The sequence below is a fragment of the Pan troglodytes genome, chromosome 10 (genome assembly GCF_028858775.2).
Source record: "Pan troglodytes isolate AG18354 chromosome 10, NHGRI_mPanTro3-v2.0_pri, whole genome shotgun sequence".
NCBI classification, from domain to species: Eukaryota; Metazoa; Chordata; class Mammalia; order Primates; family Hominidae; genus Pan; species Pan troglodytes.
In genome coordinates this window covers 31208938-31225238 of record NC_072408.2, presented here as the reverse complement: position 1 = coordinate 31225238, position 16301 = coordinate 31208938, and the positions used below count along the sequence as shown (strand labels likewise).

The window sequence follows — 16301 nt, the reverse complement described above, 5'->3', positions numbered from 1 at the left end:
ACAAGTATCTTTATATCCCCCCCCACACCCTTTCTTTCATCCATTTTAATGGTAAATAGTCTATTGGTGAATATTGACGTTTGAGAATGACTTTTTTTTTTTTTTTTTTAAACCATAATGGGCAATAGTTCAGAACTACTGAAGTCTGGCTGGAGAGATGAGGAACATTACTTTTTAATACTGCTTGAAAAGAGAACACTTTTTTTCTGGAAGCCCATTTTTCTAAAAGAAACAATCATTTTTTTTCCTTCATTTTCTCCGCGCCTCTCTAATCTGCCAGGAAATAATTCAACGCAATTCGGGCTGAAGCGTGTGCCTCGCCGCCTGCGGTTGGGTCATGGCCCCTTCTGAGACTGCTCGGAAGTGGGAGAGGATGCTTGCCCTTACGGGTGTTCTGCCCCTGAGACTGGCGCCCCTTGGTGCTCCCTCTGTTCCCTCCCAGATCTTGGGAGAAGCACGGACATCTCTGTTTCTGCTTTTGGTCCCCGAACGCAGTTACGCGCCCACTGGCTCCCTGTCTCTGGCGCTTCTGGGCGCGGGGGAGCTGGGGCGGCCCCGCCTGCGCACGGCGGTGCCGGGATTGGGGGCGGGCACGCAGCCTCCGTCTCCCACGCGCTCGCTCGCTCGCTCCCGCCCTCCCCGCCTCGAGCGATCTCCTGCCTCAGCTTTGCAGGCTCCGCACTGCAGATGCCTGCTGGCTTCCCTGCGCTCGGCGGCTCCCGCGGTGCCCCGCAAGTCCCCGTGACCCACCAGCACCAGCCGGCTGTGCGCTCCCTGCTCCCACGGGCCGGTCAGCTGCAGACACTCACCCAGCTCCGCGAGCTCAGCCGCTCAGCCAGTGGGGTAGCGGGGACCGAGACGGACGGTAGCCGTGCCAGAGCCCGGGGCGCTCTCGGATGCGGCAGGACAAGCTGACCGGGTCTCTGAGGCGCGGGGGGAGATGCCTGAAGCGGCAGGGCGGCGGCGTGGGCACCATCCTGAGCAATGTGCTCAAGAAGCGCAGCTGCATTTCCCGGACCGCGCCCCGGCTGCTGTGCACCCTGGAGCCGGGTGAGGACCCAGGGCTGCAGATGGGGCGCTGTAAAGTAGCGCCGGGGCTGCCCGCACTTCTGCCTTAGCCTGACTCCGTCTAGGCCGGGGAGCTCTGGGGAAAGTCCGCGTGCCACCTGGTGCGGGGCACCGCGTTGGCACCTGCAGGGAGCGATTGGTCTGGAAGGGTAGAGGGCAGACGGGGGCCTGGGTGGGGCAGCGGCCTCCCCAGGCGCGGAGAACCCGCTGCTTCCACCCTCTGCCCGCGGACCCCCACCCTGCGGCCTGTGTGCTCGGCTTTCTCCGCGTGGCGGGGAAGTGCGGGTGGCTGCCCGGGCCCTCAGAGGCCGCACCACCTATTGTGTTCCAGGCTCGCAGGAAGCCAGACCTTGCGAGAGGTGTGTGGGGGCGGAGAGTGGCACAGGTTTGACACTGGAGGTCGGAGGAGGAAGACAGTGGCTGCAAAGGCAAAATCGGGTGTTATTTTCCCAAGAGTCCCTTCAGCGTGAGTGCCGGGGTCAGCTCGAACTGGAGCCTGTAATTTGTGAGTGCGAGTGGGGAGCAGCAGGAGATCCTTTTCATAGGTGAGGTCCAGGAACGAGCCTGGTCGTGCTAGGCAAGGCCCTTCCCACTGTCCGCCTGTGTTTACCCATCCCTGCTTCTCCAGACTGCATAACTCCGTGTCGGCTCCATCACCCGGCATCCCTCCCCGGGATTTTAAGAGCCTGGCCCTAGCGCGGGCTCCTGGGCACGGAGGTTTCTGGCAAGGAGTGGCTGCAGAGGGAGTTGGCTGTACTCTCCCTGGTGCTTGGCGCTCACCTGTTCCCTGGAGTGGCACCGGCTGCATTCCAGGCGGGTTCGCGGTCCCCGGCCCCCGCCCCCCAGCGCCAGCGCCTTGGGGACCTGCTGTAGAGCCGCAGGAGAATCGAGCTGCAGAGTCCCAAAGGGTGGGATGCGGCGCTGCCTTTCCCAACCTCGTGGTTTCTTTGTTGTTCTCCCCTAGGAAGTGTCTAGTTGCAGAGGCTGTAGTATTTATTCACCATCTTCCTTTACCTCTTTTTTTTTTCTTTTAAATCTCCTTCCCACGTTAGAAGTAAGTGTTTTGTATTTCTGAATCCGGAATAGCTGTGATTATCAGATGAAACATAAACCTTCTCTCTGCCCGTATTCTGTTAGAAGAAAAGTGGGGTGAAAGTGACCTGGTTTAAGCTTTTGCATGCAGGTGGCGAATCAATTTCAGTTAAATCCTCTTGCTCATTTTTGATCATGAGAGGATAGTTGTGGTTTTGGCCAACTAACCCCTGCTGGGTTTCACTATGAGAAGGCAATCGGCATGATGCCCAGCAGGTGCCCCGGAAAAGTCAGAAGAGCATATTGGTCAGACATACAGGGAATCCTTGTAGTGTGGCAAGAATAAGTCAGCGCGGGACCGAATTTCCTGGTCTTTGTTATCAAGCAAACGTCATGATTATACGCTCCTCCATTCAGCACCTCGCGTCTGGACAGCAACCTCACTTGTTTTCAGCGTGCCTTAAAGTGTGCGCTGGGCTGGAAACACTCCTGTGGCCATTGTTATCACCGTTCTATGTTTGGGCAGGACTTCGTTTAAACCACCTCAGAGAGAGGCGGATCCATGTGGTACTTAATATTCCTTCGGAGAAAAAAAAAACTTATCTATCCAGGCAGAGTATGGTTATGGCCCTGAAGCTTTAAAAAGAAATATCAAGGCATTGATTGGATGCCTGGGATTCTCTGCCACAGCTTACTTTGGAAACCTAGGACCCAACTCATGAATTTACAGCGCTCTTCCAGGGTTCCAAGAACACCTGCATACTGATACAGGCTTGCAAAAATCAGATACATCTCTTTCCAGCTTCTTGACTCCGTGTATATATATATATTTTAAAAGACCAGTCTACTTGATTACTTACTATTATTTCATAAATTCTGAAGATTGCTCCTATTCATACCAACCACTAAGAAGTGGAAGTTGTGGAGAAGTTTTTAGTACACCTAATCTGCAATCAACAATCTTAGAAACAAAAATGCCATCATTTGACTTTTGAAATTTGTAAAACTTAATGTTATTGATAGTATTTGGCATTTCTTGGTCCTTGAACTTTTGGGCAATAATTCCTTTAAAAAATGGGGCCGGGTGCCGTGGCTCATGTCTGTAATCCTAGCACTTTAGGAGGCTGAGGCAGGTGGATCACTTCAGATCAGGAGTTTCAGATCAGCCTGACCAACATGACGAAACCCTGTTCTACATAAAATACAAAAATTAGCTGTGCGTGGTAGCACGTGCCTATAATCCCAGCTATTTGGGAGGCTGAGGTGGGAGGATTGCTTAAGCCCAGGAATCCAAGGCTGCATTGTGCTATGATTGTGCCTGTGAATAGCCACTATACTTCAGCCTGGGTGATATATTGAGACTGTATCTCTTAAAAAGAAGAAAAGGAATTGAGACTGAGATAGGTTAGATAAATTGTTTCAGTCTAGGAACCAAGTCGAATGGAGGACTGTATGACTCCAAGCCTGTGGTGTCATTTTTTGTTTTTGTTTTTGCTTTTGTGGTACTCCAGGCATCTATGTAAACCACCATCATATGTAGTAAGGCACTTTCTATTGCTGTAGGGTATTTTCCTATTTTAAGAATCAATATGCTTACCTTTTGGCAAAATTGACTAAAATTTAGTAAAGATACATACTTTAAAAAAATTGTGATGATTCAGTAGAATCAAGCTTTTACTAGTATTTTTGATATAACTTGTTATAGTCTCCAAAAATAACATCTATTTATGTATTTTTCTTTCAGGAGTTGATACCAAGTTGAAATTCACTCTTGAGCCATCTTTAGGTCAAAATGGTTTTCAGCAGGTAATTTTGGTTTTGAAAACACTCTTCTTTTGGGGGTACCAACAGGGCACATTGAGATATATTCTCAAAGTGGAAATAACGTATTCTTTGATATGAATGTGAAGATGAGTCACTTCAACAATATTTCAGGTAAAGTAGCTTTTGAGCTACAAGTGGCCTGGGTTTATATTTGCAGTGACAAATTTTGCACTTTCTATTAATGGTACATGTGTGAAAAATTTTTAAATGAATAAATTTCACACCTGTACCATAATGTCTTTAATTCTGAACCCCATAATATATATTTTGGCTTATTAACCAGAGCTTCCCAACCATTTTGTTTGTACTGCAAAGGGGTCACAGATGTGTTAAGGGTGCCCAAGGGGTGGGACGTGGCACAGTAATAGCCATGGACTGATCACTTCTGTCTGAAAGAAGCTTTGACTGTTTACCCCATTGTGCTGTGCAAATTTCAGCACATTCTATGAATGTCAAGATGGGAAAAAGATTGCAAAGTGCTTATCTAGGTCACTGTGATCACCTCCTGGGATTTCTTCTTTGTTCCTAGTGGTACGATGCTCTCAAGGCAGTTGCCAGGCTATCCACAGGAATACCAAAGGAATGGAGGAGAAAGGTAAGGAGGACTCATAGGGCTAGAATACAGAAGGATCATCACTGCCCTTCTTTAGAGCCTCTGGAATGTCAAAAAATATATTCTAGGTTTAGTTACTTGAAAACCTGTCTTGATTATTCATTCATGCAATAAATATTTATTGATTATTCTGTGCCAAGTAATGTTCTAGGTTCTAGGGATATAGCAATGGAAAAAAACAAAACAGACCAAAGTTTTTTGTCCTCATGGAGCTTACAATGAATAAAATATAAAGTATGTCAGATGGTAATAAGTGCCATGGATAAAAATAAAGTGTAGAGAGAAATAAAGAGCGTTTAGGAGAAAAGGGGTAAGGAGGTGGAATTTTAAATAGCAAGGTGACATTCGAGTAGGCCCCTGAAGGAGGTGAGAAGCCAGCCATGCAAGTACCTGGGAGGAGATACTCCAGGCAGAGGGAACAGCCAGCGCAAGCACCCTCAGCCCTCAGGCGGGAGCATCTTGCATCTGGGTTGTATTCAAGCAAAGATGGGGTGGGGTGGGGCTGGGGCACAGTGAACAAAGGGGGAAGCAATAGGTGAGGGGGTCATAGAGGTAATGTGGTGGGTTGAGGGGTGGCAGATCATGGAGAACCTGGTAGGCTATCATAGGTCTTGGGCTTTTGCTCAGTGTGAGCTAGGAAGCACTGGGAAGTTTTGAGCAGGGGAGTGACATGATCTGACTTTTATTATGAACGGGCTACTCTGGGTACTGACTTGAGAATATGAGAGACAAGGGCTGAAGTAGGGAGACCAGTAGGAGACTTGCAGTAGCTCAGGCAACAGATGCATCAGGGTTGTGGTAGTGGAGTTGGAAATCCTAGACATATTTTGAAGGCTGAACTTACATGAATTCCTCTTGGATTGAATATAAGGTATAAAAGGGATGTCAAAGATGACTTCAAGATTTTGGCCTGAGTGATTGGGAGGTAGAATTACTGTTTACTCAGATGGGAGGAGTAGGTGAGGTGTGTGTGTGTCTGTACGTGTAGGTAGGGTAGGTGGTGGAATAAGTGATTGGTTTTGGATCTGTTAAGGTTGAGATGCCTATTAGATATCTAATTTGAAGGTATCAAGTGAGCATTTGGATATATGCTTCTGAGGTTAGGAGAGAAGCCTGGCTGGATATGTAAATCAATGTTTATTTCTGCTAAATCATGTTTAAATACCAAAACTTGAAATACACACTTAGGATATTAATTTATAAGCCTAATCTTTATATTTCTAGAATTTGAAAATTGAGGGTTCCTCAAAATAGTCATAAAAATGACATTATGAAATATAACTTTCAGAAACAGATTTTCTGGATAAGATAATCAAAGGGTAAAAATATCCAGTGGCTCTTTTAAAAAACTTACTCATTATGGGAGCCCATCTGTCAGTTTTGTGTATGTGTGTGAGAGGGATGGTTTAAAGGCAGAGGCCACTCCATGGTGAAAAAAAGCCCCATTCACCATGAGTGACCAGATGGCTCTTGCCTAAGTATGGAGAGCAATACAGAGCCAAGTAAAACAAGCTTATGAGATTATACAGGTTATTCAATGAACAGAAATACAATTTGAAAATCTTCTTGGTTTGTCTTTCTAACAGTATCCCTAATGCCTGGATTGCTGCTTGACACATAGTGGGAACTCAACAAATATTTATTGAAAGAGTAAATGAAAGGCCCTAAATGGTGCAAATCAGTACAACAAACATTTCAGTGAGACTCTTGTAGATTTCTACTTATGAGTGATAGATAGCTGGTCTAGGGACACTTCCCATTTTCTTGTCGAATGCAATAACTACTTTCTAATAAAGGTGAAGTTATATATTCTACTTTGGCATTCTCCTTTGTCTATGTAATATTTTAGGTTTGGTTGACCTTGGCAGATCATTATTTGCACAGTATAGCCATTGACTGGGACAAAACCATGCGCTTCACTTTCAATGAAAGGAGTAATCCTGATGATGACTCCATGGGAATTCAGATAGTCAAGGTAATGCCCCTGAACTTGGCCTGTCATCCTAATATAGAAGAAAGACTCTAAAAGCCAGTTGCTTTTTGGACAGAGGATCAAATGATCTCTACCTTCTGGTTTGAATGTCTGTATATTTTCTGCCTTCTCATTTCATTAGCTTTTTCATGGGGAACCTTGACAATGTGTTGTCTGCATAAATTTAAATGTTACCGGTAAGAAGAAAATATTTGCAAATGAGCTTTCATTCACAATCAACTTATTAATCTTCCTCACACTACAGGAAGGACGCTTTGTCATGGGTCAATGATGCCAACTGGATTTTTATATAAAAGTCACTGATTGAAAAAGTTAGTTAAGTATATTTCATATGAGAATGATTTGGTTCTTATTAGGGTCTTTGATAGTTTCTTAACTGCCAATTTCTAAAGACAGGTTCACAGGTGGGGTCTACTTCCAACCAAATACTTGTGGGTTCAAGCCAGCTGTGTAGGCAGTTGTGGCTCGCTTACCTGGATTATTACAGTTGAACAGAGCCTGGTGCTAAAAGCCAAGGATACTGATTCTGTTTGATCCCAGTATTATCCTCTTACATAAGGCTCTAGCACATGGTTTTTGATTTTATATGAGTACATTACAGTGTGATACTCAGCTGGGGTTTTAAAAGGAAAGTTGTTTCATCCAAATTTTGGCCACCTCAAGATGGCTAATGTTTTGGCATATTTGGAGGTTTTTTTTTAAGGAGGAAGTACTAACTAAAATGAGCTACTTTCTGTTCTAACTTGGTTTCAGACAAATGCTAAAAAAGTTATGCAATTTTACATTGTGTACTAAAAAGCCTTTGCATTATTCACATTTAAGCTATATATTTGGAATTTTAGAATATGTTTCGCAGAGATGAAGTATCTCATATTTGAAATATTTCCTTTTTGTCTAACTGGTGAATTAAGGCAATGCACCTTTTGTAACAATCATCTTATTAAGAGTATCTTTTGTTTTCTCATTGAAGTGAATGCTGTGTCAGTTAATGACTTCAGCTCTTGAAAATTGTAGTTCCTGCTTAGTAATTAAATTATAGATATTGCCTTCATTAAAGCATAGCAAATATTTCTGTCTTTCTTATATACATTCATAAAATAATTTGAATAGAATGATTTTTCTCTCTATAATCACATTTTTTGCTATTTTGATTTCACTCCTTTATGTTATTTAGAGTTTTGATAGCTAAATATTATACTTTATTTGTAGAAAGGAAGAATGTTAGCCTCAATGATACATGTATTGCGATGACTATTGTTTTACCTGAGAAATATTATTAAAACAATCAATTTACATGAAATTATAATGTAATTATTGTTAATTCTGAGCTACTTTTTGTGGTAATCCTGGAAACGTTTTAAGTTGAAAATTTGCCTGACTGAAATTCCCCTTGCAAATCTCTCTTAAACAGCATATTACAAAATATTATGAAAAAGAAAGCTAAAAATGCATTTTGGCTCATGTGTATAAAAACATACACATTTTTAAAAAATTTTATGTTGATAATTTGACTCTGTTTATTGAGTCAAAAAAAAGGTATTGTTTTGGAAAGAATATTAGGAGTTATTTTTGAAAATATTGTTTCCCTTCCATTTAGGACCTTCACCGCACAGGCTGTAGTTCTTACTGTGGCCAGGAGGCTGAGCAGGACAGGGTTGTGTTGAAGCGGGTGCTGCTGGCTTATGCCCGATGGAACAAAACTGTTGGGTACTGCCAAGGCTTTAACATCCTGGCTGCACTAATTCTGGAAGTGATGGAAGGCAATGAAGGGGATGCCCTGAAAGTGAGTAGCAGGCTCTGACAAAGGCAATGGACATTCTTCTGAGAGTGAGAAATTGGAACCATAATCTCTCTTCCTTGATGTCTCATCCTTTTCCAAGGTGTTTGCCACACCTTTGTGATGACCTATGATAGCATTTCCTCCAGGTTAGAGCCATGTCAAGTGACAGATTCATGTAGCTGCCAACTATGAGGCAAATGATTATGTGTTTAGTCTCATTTATAAGACATCATATTTTTAAAGCAAGTTAAATATTAATTGTATTAATTATTCATTGCTGTTCAACAAATTAGCTGCTTAAAACAGCAAATGTATTATCTTACAGTTTCTTTGCGTCAGAAATCTAGGCACAGCCTAACTGCCTCAAGGACACATCACTGTTGCTGTTGGTTGGTGTTGCGATCTCATCTGAAGGCTCAATTGGGGGTGGGCATTGGCTTTCGAGTTTGTTCATGTGGTTGTTAGCAAGATTTAATTCCTCACAGGCTGTTGGACTGAGGCCACGGTTCCTTGCTGGCTGTTGACTGGAGGCCTTTTATAGTTCCTTGCCATGTAGCCTCTCCATCTCTCAACCCAGTGGCTGGCACCCCCAAAATGAACATGAGAGTAAAAGATAGTGAGCAAGGCAAAAGAGTTTAAGTTACAGATTTGTAGTCAAACATCAGAAGTGACATCCCATTATATTTCCATATTCTGTTCTTTAGAAGCCAGTCACCAGGTTCAGCTTATAGTCAAGGAGAAGGGCTTATACAAGGGTATGACTCAGGGTCATGTTAGAACTGCCTCCCACACTAGTTATGCTTAATTTTGATTGGATTGCCTTATTGAGTTGCTTTACTCTTTCATATTTGGAGCAAGATATGGAGGAGTTGGGCTGAGAGTGAGTGTCTAAGGAAGGTGTTTGCATGGAGAAGCATTATGGAATTGACTTACATTAATATCTTTTAATCTTTGATGCCTACGACCTTTATCAGTTAAAACAAATTTTAAAAACATGTTGAGATGGGGCACTAGTGATTTAAGCTTAGTTTGCATGTGTGTCAGTGAGTCACCAGAAATAGAGTGCTTATGAGAAATGAAGCATTTTAAATGTGGAGGCTAATGCCTATTTGCTTAAGGCAATGTGGGATTACTAATTCATATTTGAACCTTTAAACTGCTCTTGATTGCAATGCTTTGTGATGTATGAGATAGATACTTAGTCTTCGTGTTCAAGAACCGCCCCCCGACACAACCCCACTCCCAACAACTTGTGTTTGACTATGGTGAATACCTTATTGATACTGTCAATCACTGATTAATGTGATGTGGAAAAATAAACAAATGTTCCTCTTGGTTTTATACAAATGATGGTGGACTAGTTATAAATCCAGCTTGACATGATCTAAATCTGTATTCAACCTCTCACTTTTTCCATTGATGTATTTAAGGAAGCAGCTTTGAAGTTACTTGTTCATCAAAAAGGTGAGGGTAGGAGAGGGAGGAAGGCAGTGACAAATACATGACTTTAAGATGTTTTTTATTAAGAAGCAATTTTGTTTACTCAGTCTATCAGCTTTCATCAGTTTTTTTTTTCAGATGGAATTGGTATGATGATAAAATGGGAATTGTTCTCTAGAGCAATTGGAATAAGTGAATCAAGTTAGGGGGTCGGATGGAGATGTTCAGGGAAGGAAATGTACATGCCAATCAAATTATAAAAGGGCTCAGTAATACTTGAGAAACTAGAAATTAAAAACTCACATAAAAATAGGGATTAGATAAAGATGAGAAACTGAATATTTCAGCCCCCATGAAAATGGGCTCCATGCAATGAGATGATGTCATCATCCTTTAAGAGTGTGTAGATCTTGTGTTTAGACATTTAATATGCAGAGGAAGGTTGGCTTCATGAAGAAACACTTCTGATGTTGAGGAAAATATTGGACATCTATTTTTTCAGCATGGCATCTACAAGTCATAATTACTAGGGAAACATATAGTTTATTAGAAATAGGTGAACCATTTTTCCTGCTATTTAGCACTTAAGTTTTTACTTAGCAAATCTTTTATTTTCAACCTTTTGTTAAAAATTCAGAGCTCTCCCATTATTTAGCCAAATCTTTTTTTTTTTTTTTTTTTTTTGAGATAGAGTCTTGCTCTGTCACCCAGGCTAGAGTGCAGTGGCATGATCTTGGCTCACTGCAACCTCCACCTTCCAGGTTCAAGCAATTCTCCTGCCTCAGCCTCCCGAGTAGCTGGGATTACAGGTATACACCACCACGCCCAGCAAATTTTTGTATTTTTAGTAGAGATGGGGTTTCACCATGTTGACCAGGCTGGTCTCAAACTCCTGACCTCTCAGGTGATCCTCCTGCCTCAGTCTCCCAAAGTGCTGGGATTACAGGCATGAGCCACCGTGCCGGGCTTTTTTTTTTTTTTTTTTTTTTTTGATCTAAGATTTGACCTTGGAAATACAGGGGTGGGTGGTTTGAGTGAGCTGGCTCTATGTCTTCACATCAGACATTGAGATGCCTTCAGATAGAGAATTTCACTGTCACAGGAATTAGTATGATAATTGAAGAATTTTTTTTTGCTTGTTTTCATGTAATTTTGAGAGATCATAATTTCTCAATAAAAACCAAATATCTTTCTCAGCATTATGTCTTATCCTTAGATGAAAAATACAACAGTTGTCAGTGTACATCCTTTACGTCTGCATTCATGATCCTGTAAATTCCTCTAATCCTGATCCATAGAGTGCTAGGTTCCTGCAAGGGTACTCTACCATGCTGAAACTTGCTCTCCTCATCAGCTGCTGCTTCCCAGAACCTCCTCTTCCCGCAGAGACAGAATTTACTCCTTTCTTGTTGCTGAGCTCTTATTTGCAAGATGATGTTACGTGTACCTGGTAAATTTTATCCTAACATAAGAAGGCTAAGGCCTTCTGGGTCTGGCCACCTTACAACAAAGGAGAGGGTCCTCCTCAAGAGCATGCCCCTGCCCTACTGACTTGTTCAAAACTGTGACCCTGAAAAGTGGAAATTATAAGCTGGGGAGGAGGGGAAAATGGGCCCTTGGCAGGGTGGGAGATTTTTGTTTTTGTGGGGCGGGTTAGGGGGTGGAAATAGAGTTTTATAGTATCCTGAATATCAAAATGTGAGATAGCTACTTTTCCATCGACATAGAGCCCATTATATATATAGAACCAGTTATGATTTTGTTCTTAATTTTGTTTTTCTGGTGCTTTTGGGAAGGAGCTGGTCTTTTAGGGAATGGGTCAGGTACATAGCATGCCAGACCTTTTAAGAATGAAGCCGCCTGAATTAGCACCTGGATACTCTTCAGAGAACTGCAAACAAAGAAAGTAGAGGTAGTGATTCAATACTATTATAACTCTGAAAATATCTGACTTCTCCGATTCCACTGTACAAATGAGCCTAAACATTGAATGGAAATACATGGTTCCAGGTATTTTTGTTGGTAAGAGTTTGGTGGGAAAGAACCAGGGATTGACATACAGAGCTCGTATGTGTTTGGCTGGGTCATTCTAGAGGTTCTTGACATTTTAGGAAAGGTAATACAAGTAGAAAAATCAAAATGAAAATAGCAATTTGAAGAACCTCTATAACAACCTTATGAAAGAAATACAGATTCTGAAAAGTACTATTTGTTCAAGCAAAGCATAGTTGCATTTTCCCAGGAAGCGGACAAAGAGCCAACATGAGTTGCTCTAATAGCCCAGGTTGATGGTGAGTAAATCTTGAGAGCTGCTTCAGTGGGGGTGTTTTATGATAGGCCTGCTCTTAGTTTTCATATTGAGGTTGTAAAACTGTGCTGACATCAAGGAGCCAATACTGAGGCTCTGCTGGCTGCTGCACAAGCTTGGGCTTTGTCATTTCTCAGAATGACGCTAAGGGTTGCATAATCACAGCTACTTATGGGCCGAACTCAGGTCTAGCAACCCATCTAGAAATTTCAGACAGCAGCGGACTTGGGGTCTGAGTTACTTAGATGATTATGCCACATGCTCCCTAGCCAGGCTGTAGGAGAGCCTTGTAAATCTGGAACATTTGGTACTGATGCATTTAAGGATAGCGTGCTTTGGCTAACAGCGTTTTATCTATTTGAATACTTATTTTCTCTTTAGGACGTGTTGGGATCCCAGTTTTTACAAAGCAGTCTTAAGCTTTATCTTTTTTTCTTTAGATTATGATTTACCTTATTGATAAGGTACTTCCCGAAAGCTATTTTGTCAATAATCTCCGGGCATTGTCTGTGGATATGGCTGTCTTCAGAGACCTTTTAAGAATGAAGCTGCCAGAATTATCTCAGCACCTGGATACTCTTCAGAGAACTGCAAACAAAGAAAGTGGAGGTAGGTTTCAATGCTATTATAACTCTGAAAATATTGTCTTCTCTGATTCCACTGTACAAATGAGCCTAAACATTGAATGGAAATATATATTTCCAGGTATTTTTGTAAGAGCTTGGTGTAATGAAATAGATTTTTAGAGAATGAAAACAAAACTGACAATAACAAAAGGCCACATGTTGAACCTCTAACTGGTCATAATTAGGAAGTCAGTGAAGAGCCTAATACTAGTACCAGATCAACAACTGAAATGATGTACTCTGGATGGAATACCATGTACACATCTTACTATCTAGTTAAACTGCTCTAAGCTGGCACCAAACCTGTAGGAGTCTTTAAAAATGAGCTACAGGTGCAATTTAGTACAAACTGGTTTTACCTGAACCATTGAGATTATGAAAGAGTAGCTAAGAGCCGCTGCTATCTATTGGGCATCATCCAGCTTTTGGAAGTATCTGAGCTCATAGCTGTCATTATACCTACTGCTTGTACTTCCCTGGCTGTGCGTACAGAATCGTCAGGAGTTTGTTGTGTTTCCTCCAAACCAGTGGTCCCCAACCTTTTTGGCACCAGGGACCAGTTTCAGGGAAGACAGTTTTTCCACAGACCAGGGCTTGGGGATGGTTTCAGGATGATTCAAGCATATTTATTGTGTACTTTATTTCTATTATTATTACATTGTAATACATAATGAAGTAATTACACAACTCACTGTAATGTAGGATCAGTGGGAGCTCTGAACTTGTTTTCTTGCAACTAGATGGTCCCAACTGGGGGTGATGGGAGAAAGTGACGGATCATCAGGCATTAGATTCTCATAAGGAGCGCGAAACCTAGATCCCTCACGTGCACCGTTCACAATAGGCCTTGTGCTCCTATGAGAATCTAATGGTGCTGCTGATCTGATAGGAGGCAGAGCTCAGGTAGTAAACAATGGGGAGTGGCTGTAAATACAGATGAAGTTTTGCTTGCTGCTCACCTCCTGCTGTGTGGCCTGGTTCCTAGCAGGCCACGGACCCAGAGATACCTGAATGTCTCTAGGCATTTCCTTCTAAACCATTTGAATAATCTCATTTAACTTGGCTCTGCAGTATAACTGTGTAGATTTTATAATGCTTCCGGATAGGCCAATCTTCCCCGTCCCCTAGTCAGACACACTTTAGTGAGCTACATGTTTAGTGAGGAACAACCTCAGATTCTAGTCTCTGAACAAAGATACTCCCATTGTTCATAGGTAAGGAAGAAGAAAATGAATATAGGAAAACAGACATCTTTTTGTTTACACTTAGGTATAATTGTACATATTGGCTGTAATTTGAAGGGAGGATCAGTGTAAATATCTAAATATTTATATTTCATAAAAATATATACTGATCACATAAAGTAAGAGGGAGTACTATGTTTTTAATAGATTTAGAAATTTCAAAATTTGCTGGACGCCAGATCTTTAGTTGGAAATATTTTTAAATGTAATGTTTATTCTCTATTTTGGGATTTGCCAGCTATCTTTCTGTTAATGATTTCTAGTTTAACTCCACTGTGGTCTGAGAACTAAGTATAACTTAAGAAGTTGATAGATAATTTATAGTGAGCAATTTATTCTTATCAAAGCAGCATTTGAATATAAGTGGGCATTATATGATTTTGAAAATCTGATGGCTTTTGCTTTTGAGAGGCTGAAGTCCTTTCTTTTTCTTCTATTTTTGGTGAGGAAAACTTTCTCCTTAATTTTCAGCTCACTACAATAGGTAGAGCCAAAGTAAGTTTTAGGTTAAGATTTCTGAAGTATTGTAAATATTTTTTGAAGTTCATATTTGTTAAGCATACCTGTGTTCTTCCAGAAACATGGCAGAAAAAAGAACAAGAGTTTAGAAATATGAAGAAATCAGTCAGGAAATACAACAAATTTGAGTGGACATGGAAGACTAGAAAAGGGTATCTGCATATGCTGCCAATCATCAGTTCTGAAGGAATTGAATGTGTTTGTTTTATTTCAGGTGGATATGAGCCCCCACTTACAAATGTCTTCACGATGCAGTGGTTTCTGACTCTCTTTGCCACATGCCTCCCTAATCAGACCGTTTTAAAGATCTGGGATTCAGTCTTCTTTGAAGGTTCAGAAATCATCCTAAGGGTGTCGCTGGCTATCTGGGCAAAATTAGGAGAGTAAGTGATTTCCACCTTCTGCTCTGTTCTGTGATGTTGAGGGCCTTAAGCAGTTTTTGTGCTCTAATGTGTAAAGCATCAATATTTAAGTGAAATGAGAAAGTTGTGAACTTTTAAAATTGCTTTAGCCTCCTGAAATCTCAGCAGGCTCATTGCTGGCACATACAGTCTATTTTGGAGAAGGGGGCAGACGCCTTTAGGCCTGTAGATTCTCCCACTCCTCCTCAAGTGCTTGTGTCCTGGCTGGTTCACTCTTTGTCAGCATCTCTTTGGACACTAGTTGGGAAGAGGGAAAGGAACTTAGGTGGCAGAGAAACTGAAAGATCTGGTTAGGAGTAGGTGAATTTGTTAGTTAATATCATAATTTGAATTATTGATGAATCTTTATTTTGTTCTGCCTTTCAGGGCTGTGATAAAATCAAATGAGATAACAAGATATCTAGCCTGGTAGAACACATAGAACTTCTTTCCTTTCATTAAGAATTAATTGTCTGTTGGAATCTGTTACTGCCAAAACATATTACCAAATAGATTTTGCTTATATTCTTTACTAGTAGCAGGGCTGAAAAAGATAGGGTATTTTTCATTCACCTTTGATATATTATGATTACTACATAAATATTGTGCCTTTTGGGTAACGGAAGAAGCATTAGGATGAAACTTATAGTTAAGAAGCAGTGAAGTTTTTACCATTTCTCTTCTGGAGCTATAAATGACGAGTGGGTTCCCACAGACAACATGTCACAAAACTAGTAAATCACTGGCACTGTTTTGTTTCAAAAACCTTTTAACTAGCCTTTGTATTTATGGTAAGTTGTTTCCTGGGAGACTTCTGGCATTTTTAACAATTTTGCAAAGAAAGATCCACCAACTATCGGCCGAGCGCGGTAGCTCACGCCTATAATCCCAGCACTTTGGGAGGCTGAGGCGGTGGGTCACGAGGTCAGGAGATCGAGACCATCCTCACTAACACGGTGAAACCCCGTCTCTACTAAATATACAAAAAATTAGCTGGGCGTAGTGGCGGGCACCTGTATTCCCAGCTACTAGGGAGGCTGAGGCAGGAGAATGGCGTGAACCCAGGGGACAGAGCTTGCAGTGAGCCGAGGTCGTGCCACTGCACTCTAGCCTGGATGACAGAGCAAGACTCTGTCTCAAAAAAAAAAAAAAAAAAGAAAGATCCACCAACTATCAATTCAGGGACTTAAAAAAATTATTATTGTGTGTATTTTTAAACATCACCTAGCTATCTCCTTTGCCTTGGTTTTATTGTACATTGCTTTTCAGCTGGGTAAATAAATTCATCTGTATGGGATTTGGTGTGCTATTTACTTATCTTTCATTACCCCCCAATAGCTACCTCTTGCTGCAGCCATGTATTTCCAACTTACTCTATACATTGTAAGCCCTTTGAGCTCTGATCGTTTCTTTGGGTGTGGTAGTCCAGTTGCTGCATAGCTGGTTTATAACA

The 16301-nt window shown here is 41.7% G+C and overlaps 1 protein-coding gene across 4 annotated transcripts in view; it reads left to right on the top strand.

Annotated features, from left to right (window-relative positions):
- TBC1D30 (TBC1 domain family member 30) overlaps positions 1-16301 on the top strand; it is a 119281-nt gene that overhangs the window by 64647 nt on the left and 38333 nt on the right. For 3 of the 4 annotated variants that reach the window (XM_024347705.3, XM_024347703.3, XM_054663112.2), the window contains 6 exons: positions 3845-3906; positions 4454-4519; positions 6387-6512; positions 8128-8313; positions 12499-12667; positions 14662-14830. In XM_024347705.3, coding sequence (XP_024203473.2) covers positions 6447-6512; positions 8128-8313; positions 12499-12667; positions 14662-14830 — 590 coding nt within the window. In that variant the 5' untranslated portion in view covers positions 3845-3906; positions 4454-4519; positions 6387-6446. Of the gene's footprint in view, positions 1-663; positions 1051-3844; positions 3907-4453; positions 4520-6386; positions 6513-8127; positions 8314-12498; positions 12668-14661; positions 14831-16301 lie in introns of those variants that run through there. The other variant, XM_003313629.6, reaches the window with a different exon arrangement.